This window comes from Drosophila suzukii, assembly GCF_043229965.1.
Source record: "Drosophila suzukii chromosome 2 unlocalized genomic scaffold, CBGP_Dsuzu_IsoJpt1.0 scf_2c, whole genome shotgun sequence".
NCBI lineage: Eukaryota > Metazoa > Arthropoda > Insecta > Diptera > Drosophilidae > Drosophila > Drosophila suzukii.
This window is the reverse complement of record NW_027255896.1, coordinates 6733338-6745646: the sequence shown is the minus strand read 5'-3', so window position 1 is coordinate 6745646 and position 12309 is coordinate 6733338. Positions and strand designations below refer to the sequence as shown.

General features: G+C 41.0%; 1 protein-coding gene across 11 annotated transcripts in view; it reads left to right on the top strand.

Moving 5' to 3' along the window:
• Gprk1 (G protein-coupled receptor kinase 1) overlaps positions 1 to 12309 on the top strand; it is a 609802-nt gene that overhangs the window by 494706 nt on the left and 102787 nt on the right. Inside the window, exon 14 of one of the 11 annotated variants that reach the window (XM_070998249.1) lies at positions 11660 to 11738. The exons of the other annotated variants lie outside the window; for them this stretch is intronic. Coding sequence (XP_070854350.1) covers positions 11660 to 11723 — 64 coding nt within the window. The 3' untranslated portion in view covers positions 11724 to 11738. Of the gene's footprint in view, positions 1 to 11659; positions 11739 to 12309 lie in introns of those variants that run through there. 11 annotated transcript variants of the gene reach the window in all.

The following is a 12309-nucleotide window of genomic DNA, read 5'->3' as shown; positions in this document are numbered from 1 at the left end:
TTGATCCCCTTGGGCTTGATTTTCGAAGTTTTTCAAATTTGTTGAAAATATACAAATATAAATTAGTCGTACCGCATATAACAGGACTGAAGGACTGTAGGTAAAAGTGTATTAGTAGTAACTTATGCTTTAAAAATAATAACACCAGTTTACATAATAAAATCGTCAAAATGCTACACGAAGAAGACCTTAGTTTTCCAGTAAAGTTTAGGTCCCTGATTAAAAACATGGCAATAAACATTTTTTTAATGGTGAAAATGTATTTTTTAGTCTAAAAAACGTTTCGTAGCTTGTTTTTGTGCCAAAGTTTCATCTTTAAGAATAGACGCATAAAAACCGAAATCCGTTGTAGCATATTGACGATTCTATTTTTCAAACTGGTGTAATTTATTAAAATAAATCGTTGTCAGGCCTGGACTACAAAGTTTTTATTTTACAGAAACTTAGTTGTAAGAAACCTATTTTCTGTTTGCTGGCTACGAAAATGCTGCGTCTAGCTTAGTGATATTGTATGTTTGTCCCACCAAAAGTATAATGCGTGACTGCCCGTCACTTAAGAAAGTACAGAATATCCGATTGGGACAAATCAGAGAACTTGATTGTTTTTCTTTCGCTGAAATGGTTGTGATCGTAAGCTGGCTGTGGTGTCACCCCTGCTCGACGTCGCACCTTTCACTGCTCGTGACTCCCGTGTACTTTCGGCGGCGGCGCTTCTCTATGACGTCGCTGTTCTCCGGTTCCTTGTCCTATTCGACGACTTCCGTGGCGTCACGTTTTCTGCGTCGCTCCGATCTTACACGACTTGCTGGACTAAGAATGTTGCGGAACCTTCCGACCGGAACCACCGTGAAGGCACCAGTATCTCGGAACTCCTTAAGGGCGGTCTGGTTCTCGTCAGCAGGTCATACACACGATTCTCCGTTTTCGCTAGCCCACAATATCGCCAGACACCCTGCACGGACTTTTTTTCGCTCTTACCCTGCCGGGATCTCGTTCTCTGTAACGTCGCAGCTGTTCCCCCTAACCAATCTCGGCGTCCCTCAAAATCTCACCGTTGCAGTCTCAACCTTGTAGCATCAGCGTCTTGACTCTGGTATTAGGATATTTGAGCACACGACTCTAAAGGTAATCTCACTTGTATTGTTCGGTTTCTCGGTTTCTCCGCTTTGCTTGGGTTCAAGGTCCATTATTCTCGTCATCTTCGCTGTTGCCATGCACTCTCCTACCTGGAGATTTGTGGGGAGTTTGAAGACTTCTCACTTAGTTTATGAAAATCAAAAAATCATTAACCTGTGTGAATGTCGATTTTCAAGCGCTTTTTCGGATATTTTGTGTAAGTAAACTATTCAAGGTTTTTGAATAATTATTTTTGTATTTTGTTAGTTTATTATTTCAGTTTATATATTTTTATGTACAACAATTTAATCAAGAAAGTGTACTGTTGACCGAAGCTGGAACGAGACTTTCCCAAATTTACGGACCTAAACGGTGTGCAGGAAACGAAAATACTCCGTTATTCGTAATCAAGTTGCCGAGGTACTGACGTAGGAATTTCGTAAATTTTTGAAAATTGTCAAAATGGCGTACTTTGGGAAGAAAAAATTTTTCACATTTTTTTAAAAGATGTGTGAAAAACAATAAAAAAAATATTTATAAGAAACCCCTACGACAGTACCTCGGATTATACATTCAAATTGACCCCTCAAATTTCAGCTTAATTCATCGAACAGATTTTGCGCAATCCTGCACACCACCTTGAAAAACACGGTTTCGAGAAAAACGCGTTTAAAGTTTGAGGATGTGATGAATAATCATTTTTATGAACTTACATTCAATCTGCGATTCCAGGACCATAAAGATCCCCTTCCTCCTTTTTTTTACACAATGTTTTTTGACATGTTATAGATTGAAAATTTGCAATAAAAAAATAAACGATTTTTTAAAAGTATTACACAGGTGAACCCCCTTAAGTCCCCTATAATTAAAAAAAAATCTTGAAACAACATTTTTAAATAAAAACGTTCAACTTTGGTCCGATCAACATGATTTACGGACCACGGCTTTATATATGGCCCATGTACATAAGTTTTGTTTCCAAAAAGTTTGTAGTTGTTGTAAGATATTTTTTAGATTTCTGTCGTTTTTTATTTTATTTATTTCATTTCTGCCAGCATAAACATAGTACCGGTCTCACATAAAGTGGGCGGGGGCAAAGACAGGTGGGTTAAGATATAACGTAATGCCAGCAAAAGGAACTGTTTCTGGAATTTCTGCATTCAAGATCACTCAAACCAATAAAATATCTTGTGAGGAAAAGATTCTTCCGATAAAAGGACATAAAGTTATATTTAGAGATGTTTGAAAACAGCAAATTCTGAATGCACCAACAATGCATATTGTTCAAATCGGCTTGAAAAATTGCATGGGAATAGGGATTCGTTAACGGCAAGCAACGTTTTATGTCGTTAGCATACATCATCAGAACTACTTGAGGCACGTCATTTATGAAAATTCCAAGAAGAAGAGGTCCTCGGTGGCTTTCTTGTGGAACACCAGAGGTCACGTGAACAAGGTTAGAGATTGAGCTTTTAAAAGTCCAGTTTGATAAGTTTGTTGAAATCCACTCAGTCAACGTGATCGTAAATCCGAAAAGTATAATTTTTTTTTCAATAATAGCTGATGGTTTACGGAATCGAAATTCAGTTTGAAAATTGTATTTAAAAGCGCTTCTAATGACTGAAGTAAATTCAAGAAGATTCGTAGACGTTGACCTTCGTTTCGTAAAGCCATGCCGAATCGGGGACATGGCTGAGCTGCATTGGTGCTGTAGCTGAGCGGTAATTAGCTGATCAATACACTTGTTAATCGCGCTCTGTTTTGCGATACCGCGGTAGTTTTTAATATCCGATTTGCTCCCTTTTTTATGAAGTGGAAGGATAAAAGATTCCTTCCAAACTTTAGAGAAATAAGAGTTTAGAAGGAATATCTGAAAAAGTTTGCACAAAGCATCGGCACATTTTTGTTATAACACAGCTCGGTACAAGTTCAGGGTCCGAAGAGAAAGATAACTTGGTTGTTTGAAGATTTTGAAAATCATAGTCCTCACTAATAAGGGGCATGAAAATGCAGTTGGAGGGAGGGAGAGGGTATGGATAGAATGAAGTGTTATCGTAAATAATAGAGGAGTACGTGGACTAAAAAAAATTGGCAAATAAGTTCGCAATATATTCGTATCACAAGGGGCGGATGTAGAGTCATGGGGAAAACAAGATGGAAATTGTTGTGATTTAATGTTTTTAGTCTAAAAAACTTTTCGTTTTGTGCCTAAGTTCCATCTTTAAAAATGTACGCATAAAAACCGAAATTCATTGTAGCATATTGACGATTTTATTTTTTAAACTGGTGTAATTTATAAAAATAAAATGCTGTCAGGCCTGGACTACGAAGTTTTTATTTTACAGAATTTTAGTTGTGAGAAACTTATTTTCTGTTTGCAGGCTACGAAAATGATGCGTCTAGCTTAGTGATATTGTATGTTTGTCCCACCAAAAGTATAATGCGTGACTGCCCGTCACTTAAGAAAGTACAGAATATCCGATTGGGACAAATCAGAGAACTTGATTGTTTTTCTTTCGCTGAAATGGTTGTGATCGTAAGCTGGCTGTGGTGTCACCCCTGCTCGACGTCGCACCTTTCACTGCTCGTGACTCCCGTGTACTTTCGGCGGCGGCGCTGCTCTATGACGTCGCTGCTCTCCGGTTCCTTGTCCTCTTCGACGACTTCTGTGGCGTCGCTTTTTCTGCGTCGCTCCGATCTCACAAGACTTGCTGGACTAAGGATGTTGCGGAACCTTCCGACCAGAACAACCGTGAAGGCACCAGTATCTCGGGACTCCTTAAGGGCGGTCTGGTTCTCGTCAGCAGGTCATACACACGATTCTCCGTTTTCGCTAGCCCACAATATCGCCAGACACCCTGCACGGACTTTTTTTCGCTCTTACCCTGCCGGGATCTCGTTCTCTGTAACGTCGCAGCTGATCCCCCTAACCAATATCTGTGTCCCTCAAAATCTCACCGTTGCAGTCTCAACCGTGTAGTATCAGTGTCTTGACTCTGGTATCAGGGTCTTTGATCACACGACGCTAAAGGTAATCTCACTTGTATTGTTCGGTTTCTCGATTTCTCCGCTCTCCTTGGGTTCAAGGTCCATGCACTCTCCTGCCTCGAGATTTGTGGGGAGTTTTAAGACTTCTCACAAAGTTTATGAAGGGGCCAAATCATTAACCAAGTTTTTTAAATCCCCTATAATTTGAAAAAAAATCTTGAAACAACATTTTTAATTAAAAAGGTTAAACTTTGGTCCGATCAACATGATTTACCAACCACGGCTTTATATATGGCCCATGTAAATAAGGTTTGTTTCCAAAAAGTTTAAAATTTTTGTAAGATATTTTTTAGATTTCTGGCGATTTTTATTTTATTTATTTCATTAAAGTCAGCAAATATCTGCCAATATAAACATAGTACCGGTCTCACATCAAGTGGGCAGGGGCAAAGACAGGTGGGTTAAGATGTAACGTAATGCCAGCAAAAGGAATTGTTTCTGGAATTTCTGCATTCAAGATCACTCAACCCAATAAAATATCTTGTGAGAAAAAGGATTCTTTCGATAAAAGGACATAAAGTTATATTTAGAGATGTTTGAAAACAGCAAATTCTGAATGCACCAACAATGCATATTGTTCAAATCGGCTTGCAAAATTGCATGGGAATTGGAAGTCGTTAATGGCAAGCAAAGTTTTACGTCGTTAGCATACAACATAACATGACAGGAGAGAACTACTTGAGGCAAGTAATTTATGAAAATTCCAAGAAGAAGAGGTCCTCGGTGGAACACCAGAGGTCACGTGAACAAGGTTAGAGATTGAGCTTTTAAAAGTCCGGTTTGATAATCATATAAGCTCCAAGCTTGGAAATAACATTTTTTAATTAGTTTTGAATTTCGAATTAAATTTTAACAAAATTGGACGACTATATCATATAGCTGCCATGGGAACGATCGGAAAATTGGTGGGTAAATAATATGAAGCAAATTATAGCTTCGGTGTTTTCTGACATATTGGTATTGGGAATATCATTTTTTGTTTTTTATAACTGCAAGGGTATACAAGCTTCGGCTAAAGTTAACTTCCTTTCTTGTTTTCTTTAAATTTTGTTCCGATTATTCTTATGAGAGCTACACCCAAAAAAAAAATCGCCCTTAAATCAAGAAATTCGCCTTTAAATCAAGAAAATCGCCTATGATTTTCATCCAACGGCGACTCACCTTTATTTTAAATAAATAATTTTCTTGAATTTATGGTTTGCCATTTCTGGAAATAATGACAAATTTTTCTTAAATGTATGGTAAAAAACCTTAAAATTAAGGAAAAATTTATTAAAATAAGACAAAAAAATATTTATAATGTAAGATTACATTACTCTTTACATTTTACACCTTACATTTGAGGAATTTGGTTGGTTTTGTATACCAATTTTGGATTTTAAATGGATAAAACCGTTTCTAATTTTAATGGCAATTATTACATGGGAATACAGTCTGATAATTTTTATATTTACCTGAATTTATTAAAGATTTATTTAATATAAATACTTTTTATAAACATATAAATAAATACAACAAATGGAAAAATCCTTACCTCAGACAACCCCGGCGTGAACTCGAACCCGCAACCGCTCACACCATAGCCAGACGTCTTAACCATTCGGCCACGCGTGCTTCTTGTCATACAATGACTAAAGAGGGCTAAGGTGTTTTTTGTCCAGCTTTACGCATACCAATAACGGTTATTCTAATCTAAACCTTTTTAACAACCGTTTATACAATTTGGTAAATAGAAAAGTGAAACTAATAAGAATAAAAGTTACATAAATTAAAAAAAAAAGAAAAATAAATAAACAAAGAGTACACTTGCCGTGGCGTGGGCTCGAACCAGGTACTTTTGTTCGATTGTTTATAGACCGGACGTCTTTACCAGCTAGACCACCATCAAAATGTATAAAAAAAAATCACTTTCTCTTAAAATATGGGTATTTCTTTCCTAAATTTAAGTAAGAATTTACCATTATTTCAAGAAAAAAAATCAAGAAAAATTCGCCATTAGTTAAAGAAAAAAATGCGATTCTTCCTCTTCTTCATTACAAAAAAAAAAAAAAGTATGGCGAATTCCTTAAATTGTAGGTATTTTTTCTATAATCAAGAAAATATTTCTTAATTCAATGGCGTTTTGAAATCACGGGCGATTTTCTAATATTTATGGTGATTTTTTTTTTGAGTGTAGAAGATATAGTTGTCCGATCCGGCTGGTTCCGACTTGTATACTACCTGCAAAAGATATAAGACTTTTGGGAAAGTTTTATACCGATAGCTTTAAAAATGAGAGACTAGTTTGCGTAGAAACGGACGGACAGACGGACATGGCTAGATCGACTCGTCTAGCCATGCTGATCAAGAATATATGTACATACATACTTTATGTGGTTGGAAACGTCTCCTTCACTGCGTTGCAAACTTCTGACTGAAATCATTACACCCTCTGCAAGGGTATAAAAATATCGAAAGCTGAAAAGTAAACCATAAAACTGATCTACAATATGTAAGGAATCATCGTTTGAATCCATGAAAGACCAATCGAGTTCGGATAAATACGTATTCATTTCTGCGAACTTAGCTCTACGAAAACAGCGAAAAGGAGGAAGGTTCGATTTCGGGACATGGCAATAATGGAACTAATGCTTCTAAAGTAACCTCAAATGTAGAATGGTACGCGTCTTCGGGACTAGACAGGGGACTAGTTCGAGTTACGTATGCATTTGCGAACTCTGAGGCAATAAGAAGGTCCAAAACTTTACCAGAGCAATTCAAGACTGTGTTCAGTACCAAAGAAAGATCGATAAGACCGGCGGCGCTAATCTTATTGCTGTACTGAACGGTCACATCTATAGATAACATAATATTCCGCAAATATTTCGCAGTCAGACACAGAGGAATTAAGCCACGTTTCAATAAAAGCAATCACATTAGCATCAACGGAGACACTGTGGACGTGCTGTTTATTAAGTTTGCCCAATAAACTGCGAACATTTTGGTAGTGTAGGGAAAATTATTATTTAGTTTTTTGGAACGTTGGTTTAAGGAATCTGAAGCCCTGAAGGACTAAGCTTATTTACTTACTAGAGGTGGAGAAACATCGATGATAACATCGATGTCATCGATGTTTTCGAAACATCGCTAACATCGATGTTTGGCAGGGAATCACCGATGTTTTTCCATCTCTACTGCGCGGTGCGAAACAAAGTCGAAACAACGTGCACTCTTCCTGGGCAGATGCCATCATCTTATTGAGGCAACACATAGAAAAGGAAAACCAACCAGAAAAATGCGACCTACTTACGTATTGGGAGGTAAGAAATAATTCATTAATATATTTTTCCGATATTTATTGTAAAAATGATCCTATTTTAGATGACAACCGATAGTGAAGCACTTATGACATTGGCCAAAAAGTTTTTGTGCGTTCCCGCATCTTCGTGTGAATCGGAAAGGGTTTTCAGCAAAGCTGGACAACTAATCAGCGCCCGTCGCACACGGCTATCATCGACCGTTGTCGATAAAATTTTGTTCTTAAACAAGAACATGCATTTAAATATAATAGAATAATGGACTTTCTTTTCAGTACTATTATTATTTCACACATTAACGATCTCACATGAATTTATCTTTTTGTTAAATATTTTTAATTTCAAAAACTACTAAGTAATTAATACTTATGTAAAAAAAACATAATAAAAAATGTATATCAAATGAAATGAAATTTTTGTTTATGTTAGGCATGTTTGAAACTTTATGAACAGTTTTTGTCAAGAACTATTTTTTTTAATTTCGGACATTATTTAAAGTTAAAATAAAGCTTAAATCAAATAGAAACACTCGTGTAATTAATTTTTTTTTTTTTTTAAAACATCGATGTTTTATGAATGTTTTTCGCCAAAAACATCGATGTCAGCCAACATCGATGTTTCTCCACCTCTATTACTTACTCGTGAACAATGACATGTTCACGCTAGAGCTGCAAAAACATCGATGGTAGCCCCATCGATAGTCTTGATAGTTTGCGGACTAAGCCTCGATACGATCGCGATAGTATCGCTCACATATAAACGTTAGGGGTATTCATGTAAAACCAATATAAGAGGGGTATTCCTTAAAATAAATTATTATTTTCAATTATTGACAACTAAAAACGCAATTAGTTTAAATTCAAGTGAGATCTTTTTAACACATATTTATGAGAAATCAAATCACATTTCTTTTGTAAAAACAAATTTTGCTGTCTTTTCATCTTTGGTCCTCTCAAAAAGATCCCACACCGAACTTCCAAGCCGGTTAACCTTTTTTAACGACTTTGCTCCTTGGACGTTGCACACGATTTCCACATCCTGCTCCACACCCTGCTTCACATTCTGCTCCTATCCTTGTCTCCACCTATAGTTTCATGAAGAATATATGTGAAAAAAAAAGAGGGACGGTAAGCTGAAAACCAAACACGACTCTGTGATTCAAAAGTATCTCGACCTCCATCATATGAAAGAAGTCCGTCCTACCCATAATTCTGTCAGTTATTACCTTCCGCATCATGCCGTGCTCAAGCCGGAAAGTACAACCACCAAGCTACGTGTGGTTTTCAATGCCTCCAGCCCTTCAGAGAATGGGATCAGTTTAAATGATATCCCTCGTACTAGCTCAGTCTTACAGTCCGATCTAACTATCCAGATCCTGAAGTGGCGATATTTCCGATACGTTTACAGTGCCGATATCGAGGGAATGTATCGGCAGATATGGGTAGATCCGAAGCATTCCACGTTCCAGCGCATCTTATTCCGCAACAGCGAGGGGTACATACAAGATTTCGAATTACAGACGGTAACTTTTGGAGTCAATTGCGCGCCATTCCTGGCCATTCGAGTCCTGCAACTGCTGGCAACTGACGTGTAGCTCAGCCATCCAAGAGCAAGAAACGTCATTTGAAATCATATGTATGTAGACGATGTCCTTTCGGGTGCCGGCTCCGCCGAGGGCGCTAAGTTCATTGTTCACGAGCTACAAAGTGCTCTAGGTTCCGCGGGGTTTCCATTGAGAAAATGGACCTCCGACCACAAAGAAATATTAGCTCATATCCAAAGCGATCATCTTCTGACATCCGACTTCCTCGAGATCGACACTGAGAGCACATCCAAAACTCTCGGCGTACTATGGAAGACGACGTCCGATGAGTTCTTTTTCGTCCCACCAGATTTAGCAACGGAAATCTCCCCCACGAAACGCCAAGTCCTTTCCCAAATTGCCAAGCTGTTTGATCCAGCAGGCTGGCTCGCTCCATTTGTTGTGTGTGCCAAAATCTTTATGCAAGAGATTTGGCTTCCGGATCTAGGTTGGGACGATAAACTTCCAATTGAGCTGTGCCAAAGGGGGAACAGCTTTCTCCAGAGCTATTCGGTCCTAGACCAGGTCAGAATACCCAGATGGGTTTTAATCCGTCCAAAGTTCCGCGTAGAGCATCACGGATTCTGTGACGCCTCTTAAAAGGCATACGGTGCTGCGATCTATGTGCGCGTAGAGGTGGGCCATAAGACGATGGTGCACTTACTCACGGCCAAGACGCGTGTGGCGCCAGTCAAAACGGTGTCCCTTACCAGGCTGGAGTTATGTGGGGCTCTCCTTTTGTCCGAGATGGCCGAAGCCATTCTTCCTAATATGCACCGTGTCATTGGACAACGTTCGTTGCCAACAGGGTGACGAAGATCACCGAGGTCACTGAGGCATCCAATTGGTCACACGTTCAATCCGAACATAATCCATCTGATTTGGCTAGTCGAGGAGTTCCCCTTCAAGAGCTGGTGGATAACCCGCTTTGGTGGCATGGACCCACTTGGCTGCAACGTCCACGCGATCATTGGCCCAGCCAGGAAACCGACCTGCCGGTGACTGAGATCGAAAAGCGTGCCGTCAAAGCCCATGTGGCGTCTATGCCGACAGAAGATTTCCTGGATCGCCTTTCCAAATTAGATAGAGCTTTGCGGGTCCTCACGTTTGTCCATCGAATTGTCCAGCGATGTCGAAGACAATCACCGCTTTCCGGGGTCCGTCTAGAGGCTCAGGACGTTGCCGCCGCGGAAGAACTCATGACAATTTGAACTCAGCGCAGGTATTGTTCTAAAGGAAACCGCTGCTTGAGTCAGAAGCGTCCTGTGCCCGCGGCAAGTTCGATTCTCTCCCTGAACTCCTTTCTAGACAAGAAAGGGCTAATCAGGGCATATGGCCGAGTAACGGCCTCCGACAGTTTGCGGTATGATGAACGACATCCCATAATCCTACCGAACGAATGTGCACTCTCGCGGCTTCTGGTAAAATTCACGCATCTCATTTCGTTACATGGTGGTAATCAGTTAGTGGTGCGTCTCACCCGGTCCAGATACTGGGTTCCGAGAATAAAGAACTTGGTGAGGGCAGTGGTTAACTCCTGCAAGGTCTGCGTCATCCACAAAAAGAGATTGCAAGTCCAGATGATGGGAAATTTTCCAAAAGAGCGAGTGTCTTTTTCCCGTCCGTTCACGTACACAGGGATGGATTACGCCGGCCTGTTTGATATACAAAATTATACCGGAAGAGCTTGTCTTATTACAAAAGGGTATGTGTTGGTTTTCGTTTTTTCGTTTTTTTCTAGAGCCTACATCCGACTTAACGACTGAAAAGTTTCTTGCCGCTTTCGCTCGTTTCGTATCTAGAAAAGGGTGTCCTCGCCAAGTCCAGTCCGACAATGGAAACCCCTTCGTATGCGCTTCCACCGTGCTTTCCCGCGACTTCCTGCAAACTGTTAAGGAGTCTGTGACCGATGCATAAGGTCATCAGCAGTTCACCTGGCAATTTATTCCTCCTGGGGCACCCCATATGGGAGACCTATGGGAAGCTGGTGTCAAAAGCTTCAAGACCTCGTTTTACAAGTCCACCGCTACAAAGAAATACACCCTGTCCACCCTCCTAGCGAAAATCGAAGCTTGTCTGAAATCCAGACCGCTATCTCCCATGTCCGAGGATCAAACTGATCTCTTAGCGTTGACACCAGGGCAGTTTCTTGTTGGTGGACCTCTTCTATCCATAGTGAAACCTGAAGTAAAGGGCGAAGTCCATTCTGAACCGGTGGCAGCACTTAAAGTCTCTCCATCAACAATTCCGCAATCGATGGAAAGATGAGTACCTTAAGGAGCTCCACAAGCGCAACAAGTGGCAAGTCCCCACAGAAAATCTGCGTGTCGGCGATATGGTCGTCATTAGGGATGACAATTTGCCCTCAAATGAGTGGCGACTCGGAAGATAAGACTCCGTTTTTCCGGGAACCGATGGCAATGTCCGCGTAGTCGACATTCGAACGGCGCGCGGCATTGTCAAACGTCCAGTGACCAAGGTGGTTCTTCTTCCAAGAGAGCCGTCCAAAACTACCTCGTAACGAGCCGCGTTTCTTATACACCTTAGTCCGTAGCCATTATCCACGCCACTGTTAATCAGCCCTGTTTGTTTTTTTCCTTACCCACACTCTAACCAGGAAAATGGCTCCCCGTCCACGTAGCGCTCAGGCATTGGATAGCAGACGTACGAGAGGTACTTAGTCCTACCGATGCCGAGTCTGCCGCGGAATCCATCCTCTTCGGAAGTGTCAGAGGGAAGTGAGGGCATTTCTTATAAACATATACTGCGCGAACTGTCTCGCACACGAGCACTCCATTGGGAGCTGTCGTAGCGGTGACCGGTGCAGAACGTGCGACCGGAACCATCTCACGCTGCTCCACATGCACGAAGTTGTTTCCCGGAAAAAGTCCGGCTACAAGCGACAGCCCGCTTCTCCGCAGCATTCGCACCGGCAAGATCCGCCAACTCGCCAAACGCTTGCCCCTCCACCGCGCTCAGCATCCTCGACACCAGTCACACTCTCCAGCGTCATAGCGTCAACTGCTTTGACTGCTTTGGTGATCGTCGAGACCGGGGAGAAGATTTTGACACCGCCGCACTCATCAATCCGTGCACCCCGACAAGCTCCATCGATGCATCCCTGGCCGCCGATTTTCGTTTGCCGACAACAAACGTGGGCAATGAGAGCATCTGCACGCCGACGATTCGGTCGAAGGTCGACGAGGCCATCAAGCTGGTGGTGGTCCTCAAGATCGAGCCGAACGTGCGCATCCGCACCCCCATCCG